Here is a 23,415-nt window from a genome sequence, read left to right on the forward strand (position 1 = left end):
ACAAATTAGTTGTCATTAATTTCTGTGGATAAAATTAGTTCAATTGTGAATCACTTTAGCCTAGTTGTAGTTGTGAGGAGACTTTCCATTGTGTATATATATAAATTGTGCTGGATACCAGCAATGTGCGTTTTAACTCGTTTTTATTATGATTAATCTTGCATTATTATTAAATTGTGTTAAGCATGAAAGTGATCAAGGCGTTTTGTTCTGCATAAAACTTCCAATCCAAATGTAACCTACCCGGTGAGTGTGTGAGTTTTTGCTAACCACTTTGAGCCGTTTGCCAAGATTCTTATCGGTTAAGCTTATGTTGTATATAGATCTCTATACCGATTTTTGATAGAATCTTGATGACTTTCTTTTCTTTCTACCTTGAACTGTTGCCATTTGATATGGTAAGGATTGATTCCTTTTTGCCTTAGAATAGGGAGCATTCTTAGTGATGTCTTGGTAATATACAAGTTGGGGAGAATGAAATAAAGGTGTACATTGGTGAGGATATATCAAAAGATAGTGCTCAAGGGGTATATATATTTATGTTTATAATAAAGAAAAGAAAAAAAAGTAGAAAAAAAAATATATATGAAAAAAAAAAAAAGAAAGAAAGAAAAAAAATTTGTGACCCTTGAGCAAGTAATGAATAATGTGGTAAACTTGGTTGTTTAGGTTGTGATAATTGAATTTGAATGCTCTCTTAGGTTTTGACATTTTCGATTCAATGGCCGTGAGATATGAGACACTTCCTTGTTAACCAAGCCAAGCTACAACCCGAAAGTCCTTAGTGATTCATGCTTATATACTTTTTATTTATCCTGTGCTTAGATGAGTTCATAATTAATTCGGTATGTTTGCGTCATTGTTTGGTGAGTGTTAGGATCCTCCATTTTTGTTCTCTCAGAGGATAGTGCTTAGGTGTGATTCATTTTTGAACTTCTTTTGCTTGTGGAATTTTATGACATAAAATTTGTATATAGGACTAGCATTGTTATCATGGTGCTTCGATGGAAACTGGTAAGGATTGATCTTTCTGTATTGTTGGAATTTGAACCACTCAATTGTTCTTGTTTCTACCTTGTTGTTTCATTTGTGATATTTTGTGTTCCCGGTAATTTATCATTGTTTTGTTTGAGGACAAACAAGAGTTTAAGTTGGGGAGAGTTGTTAGGTGCCAAATTGTGTTTATATTTAGTTTAATTAATGGCACCTTTCGACCGTTTTTATCGGATATTTGTACAATTCCCTGAAGTTTTGGATAATTAGTTATAGTTTATAATATTAAGCTTTCATTTTATGTTAATTTGTGTTTTTAGTTCTGATTGTGTAGGTTTTGGCTAATTTTGGGATGTTTGGAGCTTACTTTGAGATTGACAAGTGGGTTCCTGGCAGAAGTATGCGCGCGTCGCGCGGACATGTGGGCGCGTCGCGCCCTGGGCAAGATATTTTGGAGCTTCAAAGCAGAGAGTTGCGCGCGTCACGCGCATGGGCGGTTTAAATTTCTTAAGTGTATTGGCGCGAAGCGCGCTGGAGGGCGCGACGCGCCCTGGACAGAAAATGTTTTTTCTATATAAAGAGTAATTCTGATTTTTTGGGTGTGGACCTTTTTCTTAAGAGCTAAAAAAACCCTAATCACTGTAGCAAACTAAGAATTGAAGATTGGAAGCCTTGATCGTCGATTATTCGCCTTTGATGCTTGTTGATCTTCATCCTTTACTTCTTGAGCAAGCTACCATTTTCATGGATAGCTAAACCCCTTTTGTATCAAGATAAGATGTAATCTTCCTAGCTTTTTGTATGTTTTTCTTGTGAATATATTATGTATGAACAAGTGATGATCAATATAGATGGTTTAGTTTGTTTATTAAAGCTTTTTCTTTGGTATAAGTGTTTGAGACATCAATATTTGTATCTAGATCTAACTTTATCATCTATAAAACTATAAATTGCAGACATGGATTTAGCGTTTGATGTTTACTTAGTATCGGTTTTAAAACGTTATTTGTATTGTTTAAACGGTGGAGAAATCGTCGGTTAAACAATACAGTAAATCTAACTATATCGTTGCGGACACGGACGATATAGGCGTCGATACGTAATTATGTTGATCGTTACCATGTTCATATACGTATATTTATAAGGAGACATACAAATTTAGGTCGATGAAATCGAATCTTGATACATTTTCTTTAACTTAGAACTTTCATTAATTTACTCTTTGCTACTAAAAGAATTGAATGATCTTTTGCAAACCTAAAACTAAAGTAACATTAACTCAAGACAAAATAGGCTATAGAACGGCGGTGATATCGCAATAATCCCTGTGGATACGATAATAACGAAAAGTACACCACAATACTCTTTCAACAGTGGTGTGATGATTGTGACACTAAAGGGTCGCGGGGGTCATATTCATCAGTTGGACCCTCGTCGGGACTTAGCTGTAGTCTTGATGAACCAGTCTCGTTGTGTTTGCTGAATGGGGAGGTGGTTGACTATAGGTTTGGAAAAGCGGCTGGGGAGGGGTATGGTAGGGGTTGTCATGATGGTATTGATGTTGATATGGTGGTTGGGACTGAGTTTGGAACGGGTTGAACTGATTGAATTGTTGTTGTGTTTGTTGATGTTGTTGTTGTGTGTATTGGTGGTGTTGTTGTTGTTCTTGCGGGATGATATAATTTTGCTGGCGGGGGTCTATAAGGTAGAACGGGCCAGCCACAAATAAATTTGGGTTGGTAACAGTTCGGTATCAACTCATGTATTGCGGTGAGGGTTTTATTTCATGGTCACTTACGGGGAAGCTAATGACATGTTGGGCACAGTTTTTCCACATGAGGCGCCATTCGGGAGCGAAATCCTTCCAATCTTGGTGGTCCCATTGCTGGTTTACACGTTTAAGGTGCCATTGTTTCAAATCAGTTGGAGGATCAGGGATACCTTGATGCATCCCGAACACATAGGAGCCATTTCAAATGGCGCCTATGTGTCTCACCCATAACATATGCGCCAAATCATTTGGCTAACCCTAATGGCCACAATATTTGCGCCAAATGAAATGGCTTGGTCACAATACATGCGTCAATTGGTTTGGCGCGTACCCTTAAGGGATCTACCAAACCTAGACATTTTGGTAATTTTTTTGAAAATATGATTTTTTTTAAAGTTGGTTATTTAAATTTTTTTTTCACAATTGTATCTCGTAAATTTTATGTTATATTATTTTTAATTAAATCTAATATAATATTTATTCCATGCTATACTTACACTTTAACATAATGATAATATTAATAGCTATACTTACACTTAACATAATGATAATATTAATAGCTATACTTACACTTCAACATAATGATTATATGTATTTGTATTTGTCTAGTAACCATTAAAAATTCAATGCTCTCATTGGCTTGACCAAAGATAACAATACAAAAAGCTTCAACCCATCTACTCAATATCCTATTTATCTAAATTACAAAAGAGAAACAAGAAGAAGCTACACCACAAAAGAAAAAGAAAACATTTTCTTCCTACTTCAATATTTAGATGATTAATTTATACAACTTCTACGTTTGACATACCATCATCATTTCCTTGTAATAGCGAATTCCTACAAATTGGGCACGAAGCATTAACCTTCAACCATGTATCAACACAATCTCTATGAAAATAATGGCGACATTGCGGCATCACCTTCAAAATCTCTTGTTCCTTATAATCCGAAATACATATCGAACAAATGGTATCGTAATCGCTATCCTTATTAATCGTCGCAATGTGTTTTTTGTCAAAAGGAAATGTGTGGTAAGAATTAATGATACTCCTAGCGAGTCCCGTCACGGTGTTTTTATCATCAGTGCGAGGCTGTTGCATCGGTAGGTGGAAATTAGGATCTTGAAAGCGTTGATCACCGCGTAACGTAAAATAAACATAACAAACTCGAATGAATAGGGCTAGGAAGATTAATAGAAGAAACAACCTTGTGAATATGTCTAATTCTTGTATGGTGTTCATGCTTAGTGAAGATGGATTGAAAGGAGAATGTGGAGAACACAATTTAAGGTTTAGAGTTTTATTTTTTTTCTTTTTTGGGTTTAGCTAGGGTGGAGAAATGAGAAAGATTTAGTGTTATAGGTTGGCAACACTTTGAATATAAATGAAGTTGTGTACAAACGGAATAAACAGATTAACCAAAAGAAGTTTATTAGCTGTGGTACTATGGGAAATGTTTGTTTAATTTCTTTCTCATAGTTGTTATTCTATACTTGTAATTGTTACATTTTTGTTTTGTTGGATATCATGCAATTTGTTATTTTTGAGAAGAGGTTGTATTTGGTTATAATAGATTTGTTGCATTCTATGTATAGAAATTTGTAAAAAAAATAAATAAATAATAAAAATTACATTTATTTATATCTTATAATTATGATATTCTTAAATATAATATTTTTTGTTTTTTTAAAGAAATTCATATGCTTTGTTGAGATATGGGCCCGTTTGTTTTGACTTTTTTTAAAAATGATTTTTATAGTGTTACAAAATTTTGTATAAAAATATTTTATAAAAAAATATTTTATAAAAGCTTCTAATGAAAATTTGGTTTGAATAGTTATTCTTAAAATGTGATTTTAAATATTTCATCTATTTATGAAAAAAAATTGGATATCAAAATTTCAAAAAATCACTTAATTTTGAAGCTATTTCAAATAGATTTTCATAGAAATCATTTTTGAAATACAATTTTTTGAAAAAATTGAGATTTTAACTAAATTTTAGTCTTAATAATGTATGTTTAGGTTATATGATGTCAAAATAAGTGTTTCATTTTAGAAAAAATAAATATAAAAAAGCTTGTAATATTTTGAAAAACGGTTTTTAAAAATCTATTTTGAAAAATATAAAAAAAAAATCCATTTTTAAATCCAAAACAAACTACCCATAAACAAATTCATATATAGATTATTGCTACTTGCCATGTCATCTTTTAAAATTAGAAAGTTTAGGTTCAAAATTTTAAATTAGTCAATGACTTATAAAGGTCTTAGCTATTAATATATCAATATGCAGTGTTAAAAATATTTTTATCTATCCATTTTTTACGTGTTTTAAAATAAAATGCGCCAGTCTAAAATAAAATGCGCCAATCCATATTTTTATCTATCCATTTTTAAGTGTTATAAATGTTCAAATTTTTAAACATTAAAATCCAGTCTAAAAAGTAAAATTTGAAATCTAATCAAATATAAATATCAATAATAATTTTACATTAAAATCCAAAATAAAATAAAATATTTAATTTTTTGAATATTATCATTTTTTTCATATGCATAAACATATATCATAAATTTATTTTAACTGATTTTGGATTTTTTTTAAAACTAAAATTATTTATTATATATAGTGTCAATAATTTTTATAAAAATTATATAAAATTATTCAATAACTTATTTTATTATATTTATGTGTTCAATTTAAAAAAGATTTAAAAAATAGTGTGTGCGTGGAATGCAACGCAAGATGCACTAAGGGCGGGCGAATAATAAATGTTATCCTATAGCAGACATACTAACCGCCCATTTCTTAATTTGTTCGTCATTTATCATAGCGTGAGTCTGTTGTCTAGTTCATTCGCCCACTTATAAATGTGAGAAATGACGTGTCTTTTTTCGATAACGGTATGAAAGGAAGTCAAAGATGAAAGTCATGTTCGTCAGAATCATTGAGGGAGTAATAACACCACTTTCCGCGCTCTTGAGAGAGAAGAATATACCTACTTTCTTAGATCTTAAGATTCAGATCCAATGGATTCCTAAAAATACCTCAACCCTTGAGTTGAGAGTGGTCATTCAATTCACTCTACAGAAATTCTCACCATCCATACGTGAGCTTGCTCTATTTTAAAAGGTCATAATTAAAACAGATACAATATAGATTCAGCCTGGAATTTCTCACAAATAAAGATAGATGATTGGACGAGGAAACTTAGTCGTTGTTATCATTATTTTAGTTAATCGTTAGTTCAGCTAACTAGTATTATAATTAGTCACATCCAAATCAATTTTCATGTGCAACCTATTACATTTCTCGCATTAAAATCAAAATTACATTCATCTTGTCTTTATCGGGAGTTAATAAAATCTTCGTGAATACGATAATTTACTTACGACCTTATGGTTTTTCTTGGCACAACTACATCAATATTTTTTTTAGCTCCAACATGTACAACCCTCAGAAATATGACATGATCATCAAAATGGAAATCCTAACAAAAAAAAAAGGATAATCAAGTTGAATGGAATGCTTACCACTCTCAACAGATTCATTTCATGATCTTCCTAGCACACACTAATGTTCTATAGGCTCATGAGGAAGGAGTTCAGTTTGACTAAACCCTAGATGAGATAAAGCTTTCGCCCAACTAAAGATCATTCTCTCTAAACCCTCGGCCTTATCAAGAAAAATGGCCAAGGAAAAATTCCGTCTCAGACAAAGTTGTAATTGTTGTCCTTGTAAGAAAGGTGGGCACTAATCACAACCTGGTGTACATCTTATCCAAGGCTTTATCCGGTCCTAAGACACCCTACTAAAAGATTTAGAATATTTCATTGTCCTTGATGATATCGTCAAGAAAGTTATTGCACTTTTTTAGCACATCAGGTATTATTTCAACAAATTAACCAATAAAGCAGGTCCTCTACAAAATACATTTCTCAAGGAGGATAACTAAGTAGTCTATTGAGATTTCAAATTTCAACATCTCTTTTGAACCAAAGAAGCCCCTTAAAACCTAAGTCTTTGAAGATTTTACCACTGAGATTACGCCAACATTATCAGATCCATGCATGCATTGGATTGTATTCATAGATAGACCACTAGAAAAAAGAGGAAATTAAAACGAGATTATCCTAAAAAAATGAAGGGCTCATAGTAGATGTTTCCCTACACTTCTAATTTCCCACCACCAATAACCTAGATGAATATGAAGCTTTTATCTTCTATCTCACCCTAGCATCAGAAAGAGGAGCGAAAGAAGTCAAGTTACAAACGAACTCACAACTCGTGGTTTCCCAAGTCAACGGAGAATCTTAAGCCAATGATCCACTAGTGTAGAAGTACGTAACAATAGTGAAGGAAAAGTTGGGTTCGTTTTAAGGCATATGAAATTGCGCATATGCCAAGGGAGAGGAACACAAGGGTGGGTTTCTTATCCAAGTTAGAAAGAACAAGAATGAAGGACATAAATTATTTTTTCATCCAAGAAACACTTGACAAACCCAAAATCATCATGCCAAACGTCATGGCCTCCGTAACATCAAACATAATAGAGCTATTGTGGATCTTGCTGAACAAATCTAAGTTAAATCTTCATTTAAATTGATTTGATCCTATACAATCTGCCAAACAAATCTAAATCACACATTAATAAAAGATTGCAGCAAATCACATTGCACATATTCTAAAATCACGTTCAGATCAATCATAATATTGGTCTGGTGTCAAGGGCTAGATATTGAACACATGTTGGAACATCTTGTCCCCTATGTGTGCTTTCTTCACTAAAACATCTTGTATACTCCCTTTTTAATTTCATAATGCAACCAATCACATAGAACAACACTTCTAAAGGCTTTTGTGAGCATTACCACTGAGGGGAGTAAATAAGAAGTACGTATCCTTGAAATTCTTAAAGCTATCAACGTAAACTTCAAACATCTCATTCCTATTGCCAAAATGAGAGCAATCCTTAACCTCGGTCCGACTTGGGTGAGTTTCCCCGGAGAACTTTCCCAACAAGGCATATGGAGAACAAAACTCCCTTCCGGCCGGTAAATTCACTTCTAGGGCTTAAATCCTATCTTCATGTTCAATAGTAAGGACTTTGAGGACAAGTGCTCCGGGCTGACCAAATGCCCCAACAAGACCGGTCCAACTGGGAGGCCCGATCTAACAACGGCGCCCCCTTCAAGCTCGCAAACAGGCGTGCTCTCACTAGGGAGCCCCTCTCTGTCCATCACAAACATCTACTGCTGTGCCAGAGAGCTTCTGTGGTGGACATCACCGATCTTCTACCTAATACCTATTTTCTGTTCCCCATGGAATATGAACCAAGCTTCATTAGATATCACTCTGTCTAATTTTTCTTCAACAACAAGTTTCGTATCCAAACTCTTAAACCAAGTGAAAGGATCATAGAATGCTTTGTATGTGTGGTTTCGATTAATTTCCATTTGGAGCAATATGGATTCTGAACTGAATCAGTGCTTAATTACACTTATATATGTTAGAAATATGGTATGATAATCCTGGATATCTTCAAGAATCGTGTTCGTTCACTTTCCGAACAAAGTATTTCGACCCTATTCTTGTATGGGTTCACGGAATCTTTGCGGGGATAATTCTCGAAGAACAATCTGTTTCTGACAATAGAGAACAGATCAGAATGTAGAGAAAGTATAATTTCGTGTACCAAATCGAGGCCAAAAAACTCCGTATATAGGAGACCAATAACAGAAAACGAACAGACACACCTTTTCGAAAAAAACAGTTATGTCGGTTGGGAAAGGGTGCAACTATTCAAACGAATTTTTTGAACAGGGCGCTGCCCCTTGGACCCCGGTAGGGCGCTGCCCTGCACCCCGCTAGGGGCTACGCCCCTTGGAACCCCGTTTCTACTATCCGTATTCAATTAAACGTTTGTCTCGACGAGCGTGCACTCCGCACTACCCTAACTCGTTTCAAACTTAACGCATAATTGCATTGGCCTATAGTAAATCACATTACTACCAAAATACATTGATGATACTAAAATCACCAACAATATATTCACCTTACCATTATTTTATTTGTCGAAATTTCAATAGATTTGGATATGTTTGCTCTATAACACATAAGTCAAAGTTCAGGAATGTAGCTTTCAAATTTCAAAATGAGTCTATGATGGTTCCAATTATGTAATAGCTACTAGTTATTGTACAAATACTATCTTAAATGTAGAATTACCTGGTGAAAATAAACAACAAGAGTGATGAAAACAAAACTCATCAGAAGGTTGCATGTGAAGAAGTAAAAAAGTACATAGTTGCTTGCATATACCATGTTTTTGCAGAAAGTGCATAAAAATGGGAAAAACAAAACATGAGAGCTCATATCATTTCACTTGATGCAACTACAATAGGACTTCTAACTGTGTGTGTTCCACCATCTTCAATCCAAACAAGATCCCCAAATGATACATTATCCTTCTTGTACATTACATACTTTATGACAAGATAGTAACTTTGTTTCTCATTTCTATCACTGAAAGTTAATATATCAGGTGACACTGTCACCAAACAGCCTTTTGGATTTGTCACTTTAGCTCTATATGTAGCAGCACCATCACCAACATTGGTAACAGTCCTCTTAAATTTGCGAATCTTCGATCTTGTTTTGCTACTGTAAAAATCTATAAATGAAGGGTAATTAAGATCCAAAGATGGATTTTCACAATCATAAGAACTTGATCTTGTAATTGTTAAAATTTGGTTCTCTGTGAAGTCCAAACCACATAGAAAATTAACATAGTCCTGTGGAGTAACATCATATATCAAACCTGGATTCATTGCTCTATTAGGATCAATCTCACCAGCACCGATTGCGAGAGGAGAAGCATGTTGAGAAGGGTAAGCACTATCCCTTATTGGATTTTGTGTATTATCCTTAGGATTAGCTGTGGTTATTAGTGCAGATCTTATAGCAGCTGCACTCCATTGTGGATTCGCAGATTTCAGAAGAGCAGCAACGCCGGAAGCATGAGGACAAGCCATGGATGTTCCTGTCATGAAATTGTAATCGCTTGATAAGAACACATTTGTGCCAATTCTAGCTGATGGTTTATTCGGAACGTAAGCAGCAAGGACTCTTGAGCCAGGAGCCATTATGTCAGGCTTCAAAATCCAAGGAAAGCTAAGTGAAGGACCTCTTGAACTGTAATGTGCTGCAACTGGTGCTGGCTTTATTCCAACATATGTTTGTTGAAACCTAATGCTTGCCGTAGGATTTTTGTGTCGTTTTGCGTAGTTGAACACAGATTTTGCATCTTTTGGCTTGATTACAATAATCGGAGAGTACAAATGTCTTGAATCAATTAAATCAGGATTATCAGCGACAAAAACTGCCGCTAACACTCCTGTTTCTGCAACAACATTGATTTGTTCAGACACTGATTTTGAGTTTGACATTGATTCATCATCACAAAGAATGATTACTTGCTTGTTAACTCCGGATAAAAGCCTCGCCGAGTTGCATGATGATATATTTCTATTGTAAACAAGTGGAAGATTTTCAACTAGAGTAGCATTTGATGCAAACAAAGTCCAACCAATGATGTTTTTACCATTTCCCAAAACAAGAGTACCGAAAGTTCTGTCTATTGTTCCTGCAGCAACTGTAATGAGCCAAGGGATACCGTTATGCAATGTTCCAAGATAAGGTCCTGAATTACCTGCAGAAGATGAAACAACAATCCCTTTCTCCATAGCTGCAAATGAAGCTATTGCAATAGGATCTTCATAGAGTGGAGCATCATCAAATCCCATGGAAACTGAAATCATGTCAACACCGTCCACAATTGCTTGATCCATTCCAGCTAAAACATCAGAAGCCAAAAGACCTTCTTCCCAATTGACTTTATAAATAGCAAGCCTAGCTTTTGGTGCAATACCTCTTGCCACTCCTTTAGCATAACCAAAATAAGAAGCTCCATTAACATAGTTACCTGCAACAGTTGATGATGTGTGAGTTCCATGTCCTACGCTGTCTCTAGCCGAATTCATGATGATTGTAACATTTGGATTTGCAGCAATGACTCCTTTGTTGAAATATCTAGCTCCAATCAATTTGAAGTTGCACATGGATGCATTGAATTCTTGACCATCTTCACATGCTCCTTTCCATTTGCTTGGAATTTTCTTTGTCATACCATCATCTTTGAAGCTTTGACTCTCAGGCCACACACCAGAATCAATAACACCAACAATTATATCCTCACCGAAATTCGAAGCATGCCATAGCCCACTTGGTGAATCTAGGGATAGAAATTCAAAAGTATGAGTTGTGTCAAGAGTGGCTGTTCTGTCTTGATATGCTGATACAAAGCCATCAATGTTGTTAAGACTATCTAACTCATTTGAAGATAACACTGCACTAAAGCCATACATAGCATTATCATAGGCGTACACTAGTTTCTTCTGTGATTGCTTGAATGATTGTTGATCACGATCATGATCATGATCGTGATCATGACCATCAAGTAGTAGTGTTTTTGATTTTATGGAATGAATGGTGGATTGAAACCAATCATGATGAGTTGTGAAGACTTGAGGAAAGATGGATTTGTTCATATGGATTATGTATGTGGAAGTCTCAGCATTGCTAAAAAAGGTTAATAGAAACCATGGAGTAATGAGGAAAAGTGAAGACACAAAGTTAGGTTCCATTGATTGTTTTAGAAACTAAACTAAGATATCTCTTGATTCCACTGATCTTATGACTATATAGAGTTTGTATAGAGAGTATTAATGATGTTGAGATTCATAAATTTTTAAAGAAGTTGAGGATGATATCAATTCCAAATGATTGGACAGAAATTTTCTTGCTTAACAAGTAATTAAGAAGTAATTTATTTTCTTTCAAATTATTGCATACGTCGACATGTTTGTGTCTGCATCCGCGTCTGTAATTCACTTGCTATTACAAACCACTTTTGAATGTGTAGTAATGCCCTCTTCAAAGTCCATCAATACCAAAATATAATAGGAAATATATTTTTGGATGATAAAAAGTGTATTTTTTTAAGGTAGACTTTTGGAGTGCACATAGAGTGGGAAGAAAGCTCCCATATAATATCGCAAAGGCTACTGTAAAATCCCATTGTGAACCACAATCTCATAATAGTATATGTTATATAAGTTAAGGGATAAACAATATTACATTTATTAAGTAAAAAAGAAGATAATATTTGGTGCCTCACCTTATTGTTTGTGCTGAATTGTTTGTATATACAAGTCAAAAGGTGTCGAACAGATGGGGATATCAATAAGAGTTATGTTAGAGATGGACTAATCTTTTGAATCTTGAGGAGTCAATTGATATCACATGATTGAGTTTTTGGTTAATGGAATAGCCATAATAATGATGATACTATTTTTTTATTATTTGAGCACCAAGAAGAGAATTGGTATTTCTTTTTAAACAAATATTCATTAGAAGTGCAAAGAAAAACTTACATCTCAACTCAATTAAATTTACTTACATCTCAACTCAATTAAATTTGATCTCTCAACAATCATATTTAGTACCTCTCTTTTTGGGCTGCACAAAATATAATAGGTAAGGATAGTTTATATACAACTCTCATGTTACTCAAACACTTTTGTTTAAAGGACAATATTTTGTAGCCGTTGTTGCGCGAACTTGAAGTTGACTAGAATATTGGTGTCTTCTATGAAAAGATAGACCCACAAGACCTACATGCTCCAGGTTCGCATTATGTCTCTTATCTTCAATTCTCAAGTAATGTGAAACTATTTTGGTTTATCCTAAACACTTTCAACAATACTATTGAGTGGTTTTGCATCAATAAAAAACTCTTCAAAATATTAATGAAGTTTGAATTTGATAAATCAAATATGTAGGAAAAAGATTTTTAAAATATTCTGGAATTGTTTAAGGCACCCTATGGATTGCTACCACACCCTCGTGAAAAACTAAAAATGCCTCCGAATTTTAGAGATGCATATCCGAATGCACCACAAACAAATTTGTTCCTGTATCAGACCCTAAAGCTATGTTATAAACAACTACGGAGATGCATCTTCGTATACCTTAAGGAGATGCATATCACCACCAAAATACCTTAAGGAGATGCATATCCTGACGCTTCTCAAAATACTCTCTTAAACTCTACCTCTCAACTCTCAAAATATCTAACTCACATTCTCTCAAAATCATTCAACTTATTTCAAATCCTATTAACATCAAAATGATCAAATAGCTCATTCAACATCAAACATAACTCACATTTAGTAATGTAATACGGTGAACTGACTTTATCGAAATGTCGCGGTAAGCAAGAGTCGCCACCGACTTTTATTTTATCCAATTGGAAAGGCAAAAAGAACAGGAAAGACCTTTGAAAGATTTTGAGTTCGGGGGTAGGTTATACAAAGGGAAGGTGTAAGGCACCCTTTGCATCCATGGTTATCCATGGGCTCTTAATTGCTTAGCTCACTTGTTTGTTTGAATTGTTTGAAAAGTGTCGTGTGTGAATAGTAAAAACTTTGTTAAGGACTTTAACTTGTAAATAAGCGTAGCCTTGTTTTGAAATTTTTTGAAAGAAGGTGTGAAAAGCGTTTGATTTTTGAATTGATTGTGAGCAAGCAATTAAGAACTACCTACCCTAAGTATGTCTTTTGTGTTCTTTAAGTCTTTCGGGTGAAAGAGTCTATCCATACCATGAGAGGGAAGGAAGTCTTTCAATTGGATGTACGGGTCATCGAAGGGTCATCGAGAGGTATCGTTTGCCACAAGACTGTCCCTACCATAGAGAGGGCAGGTAGTCTCGGGGAAGGATATAATAGTCATTTAGGCAACAGTAAGGATACCTTAGCAATCGAAGGGACTATCATCATTTATCGAGGCAACATCGAGGGACGAGATCATTTTATTCGTAGGCAACTCGAAGGGACTATGATCTTTTATCGAAGGGACTATGATGACTTGAATTTGTATGCAGCATGTGCTAAGGTATCCCTACGCTCGAAGGGACTTGACTATTTGATCGAGAAGGCAGCATAAGAGGTGTTACCTTAAAGGTGAGTGTATGCACCAATCACGTGAGTTCAGTTCGAATATTTATCTTTGAGTTATGATTAGCTAGCGATTGATTAACTATCTTGTCACTCCCTATTTACTAACCACGCAGTCAATATCATGCAGAAAATAAATTGCGGAAAGTAAATATCCTACGCTATTACAAGGCTTCGGGATTAGGGGATACATAACCAAAACCGGGGGATGCGAAAAGTAAAAGTGCGGGAAAGTAAAACCTTAATTACTATTACATCCAAAAATGTGCAACCTATACACCTTCTAGAATTTAAAAGACAGAAATTAAATAATTTAAATAAATAATTAAATAACAGCATAATTAAATAAAAGACAGAATTTAAACAATCATGCGACATTCAAGAGTTTTGAGATGAGAAGAGAATCGTGGCTTTGAAAGAAAATTCAATTTGATTACAAACGGGTAAGCCTAAACCCTTGGGGCTAAAAACCTAAGGGTAAAATCGTAGTTGACGGACAACACCTACCAAAATATGTGATCTTTTAGGGAAAAGATAAGTGATGAAACCTAAAATCAGGCTAAAATGAATTATTGATCTGAAAACCCTAATTTGATTAAATTAGTCTAAGCCTAAATTTTATATTATTAATTAGACCTAAATTCAATTATTTAACTAACTTAAATCATTAACCTAAGAAATAAATAAATTTGTTTTTTATTGTTTTTAGAAAGAAGAAAAGGAAAAGGTTTTTCTTAAAAAAGGATTTTTTAATTGGCTAAAAAAAACAAAACAAATTATAATATAAACAAGTAAATAAATAAGAAAAATATTAACAAAACCTGGCTCTGATCGCGTGCGATGCGTCCTGTAGGGTCTATGGTGTGCTGCAGATTCTATGGGCGTTGGATCCATATTCAAAGTCATCCAACAGCCTTGAAATGAAGGTGCATCGTAGGCTCCCCTAAGTGACGAACACATATCCTGTAGCTTAATTCAAAAGAAAAGAATTTGTAAGGATGAGGGAATCGAACCCCTGCCTCTTCAGTCACGTGAACGACTCGCTTGCCAGATGGGCCGTCACTTTCATCTGCCAATACAACACACATTAATAAATAAAATGAAACACAAGTACCTAACCCAGCAGTCAACGTGGGCCCCAGGAGAGTTCGTTGTGTCCAATCATGAATGGGATGGGGATTCAGACTTTTTGACCAACCAATGGTCTCGTCACACGCATGCGGAGAGATAACAGACTTATTGACTAACGAATCAGGGAGATGGGATCTGCCACGCGTGCTGCACCTGCGACCTTCAAGCCACCGCCGGCGATAACCCTTCATCTTCTCCGGCAAGGGTTTTTTAAAACCTGCAAAATCACACCAACACGAACGAAAAACTAACCCAGATCTACTAACTAGCTTGCTGCGAATCCCATGGTATCTTCCTCTTGGTCTGAAACACACTGTATCGTGGGCATCTGAAGCTTTCCGACCTCGAGCCTCATCAATGGCATGTCACGATCTATGGCCTCGGACTCCCATGTGGCACGTTAAACCTGTACTAATGATCATCAGGAACATGTTAGAATCATCATATTTCGTTAAAACACAACATAATGAACATAACAAATTTTCAAAACCAAATGATGAAGATAATTATGGAAAACTGTGTTCCGTGGGCAGCAACATCTGCTTCTTGATCATAATTCATTCTTTGAGGTCTCAGGGTGAGATTGGGACGGTATTAGATGCCTGCAACTTGATATGGAAGGAATTCTCTTGTGCCCTAGATCTTGTGGTTTTTGTAACTTTGAAACCCTTAGAGTGTGTTTGGATGAGGTAATTAGAAATTTTAAAGTAATTTAAAATTCAAAGCAATTCAAATGATTCAATTCAAATCCATTCATTTTTAAATGGGTTAAATAAGTTTTTAGTCCCTGTAAATATGGCACTTTCCAGTTTTAGTCCCTACAAAAATTTCCTTCGAACTTTGGTCCCTGTAAGTTTTTCCGTCCCCATTAAGAGTCCCTCCCGTTAGATTCCACTAACGGAGGGTGACGTGTAACGCATACGTGGATATTATTTCTTTCTGATTTGCCAGCGTGGAAATGATAAGGGTTAAATCTCTTAAACAAAATCTCACCCACAGATTAAGTCTTTCTTTTTCACTGAAGCTCTCCTCTTTTCAACTGCAAACCCTAGATAACACTTCTCTCTTCCAACTTCCATCGTGGTCCCAACAACCTAGACAAGAAGAATCATTGTGGTCCTAAAACGAAGCATCTTGTGGTCCCAAAACGAAGCATCTTGTGGTCCCAAAACGAAGCATATTGGAGCTGAGTCGTTCGTTCTCTTTTCCGTGGACCAGGTATGTGAATGGTTCATCTTTCTTAGACTTTTTGCTATTTTCTAATCATAGTGGTTGTTAAACAAACATTAACTACTATAGGACAAAGATTTTGATTATTTAGTCGTATCTGTTGAGTACAGCATATGTACTTTATCTGTCGTTTTTTGTTGCCCTAGTTAGAAAATGAATTAAGTATTGTGTTTCCCTAGTTAGAAAATGAATTAAGTATTGTGTTGACCTAACAGGAAATGTCTAAGTTTAAAGTTATTTTCTACACAAGGGGCAAGTTTGTAAAAGACCCTGAACTGAAATACAATGGTGGGGACATGTATGCTTTTAGTGGTCAAGATAGTGACTATTGGTCTTTCTTTGAGGCCTGTGATTTAGTTAAGAGTATTGACCCTGAATTTGATTTTGAGAGGGTTAAGATGTGGTGGAAACATGAAGCAGGATCATTTGAAGCTGATTTAAATCCATTCAGAGATGATGGAGATTCTGCTGAGTTGGCTGCTTATGCTGTTGGTCATGGAGCTGAAGTTGAGATATATTGTGAGCCAAAACCAGATGAAGGAGAGCTGACTTTTATGGAATCTGTTAGGCAAAAAGGGAAGGGTAAGGCTTGTGCATCAGAGAAGGAACCATTACATGAATGCAGTGGAGATTCAAGTGATGAGAGTATCAAGGATGTACACTTTGATGACAGTGAGGAAGAAAGGATGAATGGGTTTGAAGATGACTTTGAGGAACTAGTGGGTGTAGGTAAAACTAGTGAAGTCAGGAGTCCACCTGTTACAAACAATGCTGTCCCTAATGAAACAGACAATAACATATTTATTACAGATGAGATGGGCAAGGCACATGTAATTGAGGAGGAATACATGACAGATGAATTGGACAGTGGAGCTGATGATGATAGTGGTGATGACAGACCATGTGTTATAAGGTTCAATGCAGAAGAATCTTTCACAAAAGATTTTGTTTTTAAAGTTGGAATGGAGTTTCGTTCACTTAAGCAGTTTAAAGATGCTATACTAGAGCACAATGTTCTTAATGGGAGGGAAGTTAAGTTTGTAAAGAATGATGCCAATAGATGTAGGGTTGTATGTAAGGATAAGGAGAAGTGTGATTACACTGTGTTATGTAGTAGAGTCCTAACATCCACTACTTTTAGGATTAAAACCTTGTATTCTAAGCACAAGTGTGGAAGACAGTTCTTTAATAGATGTGCTAAAGCTGATTGGGTGGCTAAGGTCATTGTTGATGGGTTGAAGAACAACACAAAGATGAAGTTGAATGATGTGGTGGCAGATGTTAGGCTTAGATATGCAACAGAAATTCCAGGTTGTAGGGCATTCAAGGCAAGGCAGATTGCTAGACAGATTGTGGAAGGTGACTCTAGTCAGCAATTCAACCTCCTTTGGTCTTATGGTGCTGAGTTAAGAAGGGCATCCCCAGGGAATACATTCAAACTCAATACAACATGTGCTGGTGAAGGGTTAAATCCAAGATTTGAGAAGTGTTATATGTGTTTTGATGGGACTAAGATGGCATTAAAAAAAGCATGTAGACCTTTCATTGGATTGGATGGATGTCACTTGAAGCATAAATATGGTGGAATTCTGCTCATTGCTGTAGGAAGAGATCCAAATGATCAGTACTTGCCAATTGCATTTGCAGTTGTAGAAAATGAATCAAAGGACACTTGGAGCTGGTTCATGAAGTTGTTGTTGGAAGATATTGGTGATGGAAGATGGTGTTTTATCTCTGACCAGCAAAAGGTACAATATTTAGGTTGTTTACTTAAAATACAAAGTATGTATGTTATACAATGTTTACTTAAAAGTATTTGTATTTGTTTCAGGGTCTGGTCAATGTGTTTGATGAGGAGTATCCTTCCTTTGAGCATAGATTCTGTTTAAGGCATCTTTATGCTAACTTCAAAAAGAAGTTTGGTGGAGGGACATTGTTTAGGGATCTAATGATGGCTGCTGCTAAGGCAACTTATTATGAGGCACATGAGGCAAAGATGCTCATGATCAAGGAAGCAAATGTGGATGCTTATGAGTGGCTGCAGGCAATCCCCAAACACAAATGGTGTAAGCATGCATTTCCTTTCTACTCAAAATGTGATGTTTTAATGAATAATCTTAGTGAATCATTTAATGCTACCATACTTTTGCAAAGAGACAAACCAATTATAACAATGTTTGAGTGGATCAGAAACTACTTGATGGGTAGGTTTGCAACACTTAGGGAAAAGGTGAATGCTTATAAGGGTTATGTAATGACCAAACCATTAAGGAGACTAGATAGAGAAATAGAGAAAAGTGCTAGTTGGACAGCTACGTATGCTGGTAGGTTAACATTTCAGGTAACACATGTGCTTTTCACTGATAGCTTTGTAGTGGACCTAGAAAAACACACTTGTTCATGTAACTATTGGGAGTTGATTGGGATACCATGTAGGCATGCTGTAGCAGCCATTCATAGGAAAGTTGATGACCCAGTTAAGTATGTGCACAAATGTTATCTTAGGACCACTTATGAACACTGTTATAGTGAGGTGATAACACCTTTGAATGGGCAAAATAAGTGGCCTAAGACAGCACATCCTATTATCATGCCACCATTGTTCAAACGTGGCCCAGGGAGGCCCAAAAAACTACGCAGGAGAGAACCTGATGAGGCAAATCAAACCAAGTGGCAAAGAACAAATACATCCCACAGATGCAAGATATGCTTTGTACTAGGTCATAACAAGAGGACCTGCAAGAAAAATAAGCAAATAGTTGTTGTATCTGCTGCAAGAACATCACAAGAGGCTCCAACACAAGATGCTCCAACACAAGAGGCTCCAACACAAGATGCTCCAACACAAGAGGCTCCAACACAAGAGGCTCCAACACAAGAGGCTCCTACTCAGGCTAGTCAAACAAGCAAAAAAAGGGTATTGGAACTAACTTAATTATTTCTTTTTTCCTGCATTTTTTAGTTTATGAGACTGACATATGTCTTATGATTTTTTTCAGGGGAGGCCTACAGGGTCTATCAACAAGAAAAAGAAAGATAAAGTGGCACCCAAGACAAAAAAATCTAAGACTGTTGAACCAGAATGTGATGTAGCTGCAAATGCTGTTCCTGATGCAGTTCCTGAAAAGGATGATGTCCAAGCTGATATTCCTATGCAAGATGATGTTCCAGTTCCTGATTCTGTTCCTGAAAAGGCTGATGTACAAGCTGATATCCCTGTGCAAGATGCTGACCCTGTTCAAGATGATGTTCAAGATGCTGTCCCTGTACAAGATGATGTTCAAGATGCTCCCAATACTGACATCAATGATTCACAGTCGTCTCTTAAAAAGTATTGTGGTATAGATGCTGAAACATTGGCTAAGATTCTTGATGATGATGAAATTCTAGATGTTCAACCATTGAATGTTGACACATCTCCTGTGAAAAGAACAGTCAAAACTTTTGTTGGTAAAGCTCCAAAGGTGGTCAAGAAAACTTCCAAATCCACTGCTTCTTCTTCATCCAGGCCAACATGTTCAGAACCTGTAAGTCTTATTTGGACACTTCACACTTTTTTAAATGACTGATTCATATAGATTAACTGTACTTGTTCATTATTACTAGGTCAAAAAACCAATCCAGAAGCATAAGCCCAAGAAGATTGTTGATATGGGTGTTCAAAAAAGGCAGAGTGACAGACTTAGGACCATAAAAACAAAGAATATACCTGGCCCTGGAAAGAAGCCTGATGACCCTTTGGTCATTTATGAAGATGAAGCAACCTCAGACCAATCCAAGGGTGGGAAGCAGTCAGAAGATTGGGAGGCCATTTGCAAAAGGATGACTCAGTAGGATGACTTAGTGATGCCATGTTGTTTAGTTTGAATGAACTCAGTAGGAAAAATGTTATGATTGTAATGTTAGTGAGGCTAGTCCTCTAACTATTTTCATGTTACTGCTATCTGCCTTGTGTTTTGTGAACATATGTATCAAAACTAATGTTATGTCAATGGTTTTTTGTGCAAATTTTGGAGACCAATTATAAGTCATTAGTAGGTGACTTTATATGACAAGTACTGATCAAATTTTATGGTCAAGTATATATGTTTTACAGGTCGGTTTAAAGATGAATTATATGTCACTTTGATGACACATTTTATAGTCAACTATATGTCAAATTTTATAGTAAAATATAGACAAAATATAGCCAAATTATAGACACATATATGTCAACTGGTGTAAACAAAAAAACAGATTATAATTGAATGAGAATAACTGATACAACATTAATACATATTGGCCATACAAAACACACTGATACAACAAAACATTACATCCAACTCACATTACATCCAACTCAGATTAACAAACATTACATTTAACTAATTCAAATTCAACAAATTAACAAACATTACATTTAACTAATTCAAATTCAACAATTAACAAACTCAGATACTAATTCAAATTCAACAATTAACAAACTCAGATTTAGTACCAACAACATTACATCCAAAATGATCATTCCAAACACTGATTCAACAATTACATTTCCATAGAAAATACAAATTGACTATTACAGACACAACAATACACCAAGTCTTCATCTTTCCATACACAACATCTGACTTTATCTTCACCTTCAATTTCTTGTTCTTCTTCTGTGAAATTTCGTACAACTCTCTCATAGTTTCAAGAGAAATTGATACCTCCTTCATCTTGCTCTCATGATCTGACATTTCGTGAACACCGGTTCGTTGAGCAATATCATCATCCCATATAAATAAGTTACAAGTTTCATCACCTTGCCAAAATGGACATCTCCAAAACAGGCGCCCTTTGTTAGCTCCATTCTTACAGTAATACGAAATCATACGAGCATCACACGCACATCTCCTACCTGGACGTGTACTCACACTTGATGAAGATGTTGGCTTCGTTCTCCTAGACGAAGATGACATCGTGAGATTGCAAGCGACGTATTCAATTGAGCGACTAACTCAAACGAAGCAAGAGAAGGAAGCCAAAGAAGGGATTGTGAAATTTGAGAGTGTGGAGATGAAGAACGAAGCTGCAGAAGAAATTAGGGTTAAAGTTTTTTCACGATCCCCTTATGTCTAAACACAATTGTCCTACGTGTCACCAATAAAAACAGCTGTAAAAAAAAATTCACACCTTTGGCATGACACGTCACCCTCCGTTAGTGGAATCTAACGGGAGGGACTCTTAATGGGGACGGAAAAACTTACAGGGACCAAAGTTCGAAGGAAATTTTTGTAGGGACTAAAACTGAAAAGTGCCATATTTACAGGGACCTCATACATATTTAACCCTTTTTAAATTGTTTTGTTTGGATGGAGTATTAAGATAATTCATTGTTAGATTTTTGGTGTCATTTTGTATAAAATTTAAATTTTTTGGACCAAATTAAAAAATGAAAAAGTAGGGACTAATTTGTAATTTTTTAAAATTTGAAGGACCAAATTGTAAAATTTAAAAATTATTAAGGACCAATTTGCAATATTTGAAAAAATTTTGGGGTCAATTTTATAATTTTGAAAAATATGAGGACCAATTTATAAATTTTGAAAAAATAATAATAACAAATACATTCTATGGAACATGAGAGAAATTTCAAATTCTTTGGTTTTTGGTGTCATTTCAAAATGATTAAATTTAACTTAGATGAAATACTCCATAAATTTCCATCATTTTAACAATTCTTCATTTTTGTATCCAAACAATGGATTTTGGTCAAATCATTTTAAATTCCCTCAAAACATTACTTTCTCTCATTAAAATGCTCCATCCAAACACACTCTTATATTTCCACCAAAATTTTCGTCCTTGGCTTGTGCTTTTGATCAGAATATATAAGGGGGTGAATTAGGTCAAAAAGGTTTGGAAAGAAATCCCATGTTGATTGAAGAAAAATATTGATTTTGATTCTTGATTCCAAACTTTCTATTTTTTGCTCCCTTCTATTTCATGCCCTTGTTCAAGTGTTATATCCATTTGATGGTGATTTTGAATCTCTTTTAATGAATAACAATATTCCATGGCCTTTTATATGATTCTATTTGATTTATTCTTGATTTAAAATAAATTTAAATGAATAAAATCAAATATAAATGCAATAAAATCATGCAATAAGTAACTAATGATTCATGGGACTCTTTGGATGATCAAAATAAATTCCTATGGATTAATTCAAATATTTCTATATTTTACTTTATTTATTTAGATTTTAAGTGATAAAATCCAAATAAAATAAATAAATGTTATAAAAATAAATGAATGACACTTTAGGTCCCTTTTTAGGTTATATTCATATTTAGAATCCAAAACTCGGGCCCATTAACTTAAAAGTCCAAAATTGGTCAATTAGGGTTTTGTGTATTTCTTGAAATTTGACCAACTTGTACACCTCCTATCTCCTTCAATTTGTATCATATGAAGGCGTTCTAGGACTTTTTGGAAAGCCCAAGATGTCCTTTAAAATCTCTTTTTGGTTTCATCTCAATTGAGTTTACCATGATCAAGTTATGAGCTTTGACCCAAATGGTGTTTTTGTTGACTTTTTGGAGGACCTCTAATCTTTTGACCCATATCTCTCAAATGAAGCATTTTTAGCCTTGGCATGTGAGAGACAAAGTTGTAGAGAATTCAATTTCCTTCAAAATGAGCTTCGAATGGGAAATTTCTGATGTTCCATGTGAAAGTTATGGCTGGTCAAAGTTCAGTTGAGTTTCTTCTAGAAAACCCTAATTTAGAAACTTTAGGTTTCGTTGATTTCCGAACTTTCCTTGATGAATCATGATCAATCATTGATCAAATGATGAATGATACTTCAAAATAAGGATGTTGACCAAAAATCGGGAATTTTGACTGTACTTTCACCATAGTTGATTTTTAGGTCAAACTGGTCGATCGTTGATTATCTGAGCAATTGACCGAGCAATCTTTGGAATCGGGGTTGGAAACTTGGCATAGGGATTCTTTGGGAGATATGTGAGACCATGGGATCCATTTGAGGTATCAGGACCTGAGTATCCTTTGAGAAAAACAAAACCCTAGTTCAGAGGCACTTGTTTAGGAGATAGGTAGCTTTGAGTGATTGGAGATCTTTAAGCATTTGAAAGTCGAATGGATCAAAGATATTATGGGAAAATTTTGGGGTATGACAAGTAAGTTTTTTTATTTTTCGAAAGTTTTTTCATCATTTTGTATATAA

The 23,415-nt window shown here is 35.2% G+C and overlaps 2 protein-coding genes across 9 annotated transcripts; one reads left to right on the forward strand and one right to left on the reverse strand.

Moving 5' to 3' along the window:
* Positions 1–8,867: 8,867 nt before the first annotated feature.
* LOC131628115 (subtilisin-like protease SBT3) lies at positions 8,868–11,844 on the reverse strand. Of its 2 annotated transcripts, XM_058898982.1 has the most exons (2): positions 10,478–11,844; positions 8,868–10,411 (listed from the first exon to the last, which is right to left on the reverse strand). In XM_058898982.1, the coding sequence occupies exons 1-2, from the start codon at positions 11,469–11,471 to the stop codon at positions 9,138–9,140; spliced, it is 2,268 nt and encodes a 755-aa protein (XP_058754965.1). In that variant the 5' UTR covers positions 11,472–11,844; the 3' UTR covers positions 8,868–9,137. The 2 variants fall into 2 exon arrangements, with proteins under 2 accessions (XP_058754965.1, XP_058754964.1); XM_058898981.1 differs by having other exon boundaries at positions 8,873–11,842.
* Positions 11,845–12,231: 387 nt separating this feature from the next.
* Positions 12,232–21,530, forward strand: LOC131628119 (uncharacterized). Of its 7 annotated transcripts, none has more exons than XM_058898987.1 (6): positions 12,232–12,363; positions 12,432–16,190; positions 16,418–17,950; positions 18,034–19,119; positions 19,202–19,729; positions 19,809–21,530. In XM_058898987.1, the coding sequence occupies exons 3-6, from the start codon at positions 16,421–16,423 to the stop codon at positions 20,034–20,036; spliced, it is 3,372 nt and encodes a 1,123-aa protein (XP_058754970.1). In that variant the 5' UTR covers positions 12,232–12,363; positions 12,432–16,190; positions 16,418–16,420; the 3' UTR covers positions 20,037–21,530. The 7 variants fall into 7 exon arrangements, with proteins under 7 accessions (XP_058754970.1, XP_058754969.1, XP_058754971.1 ...); XM_058898986.1 differs by having other exon boundaries at positions 12,432–12,513; positions 12,669–17,950; XM_058898988.1 differs by having other exon boundaries at positions 12,432–12,513; positions 14,695–17,950.
* Positions 21,531–23,415: the final 1,885 nt, after the last annotated feature.

The sequence above is a fragment of the Vicia villosa genome, unplaced genomic scaffold (genome assembly GCF_029867415.1).
Source record: "Vicia villosa cultivar HV-30 ecotype Madison, WI unplaced genomic scaffold, Vvil1.0 ctg.000423F_1_1_1, whole genome shotgun sequence".
NCBI lineage: Eukaryota > Viridiplantae > Streptophyta > Magnoliopsida > Fabales > Fabaceae > Vicia > Vicia villosa.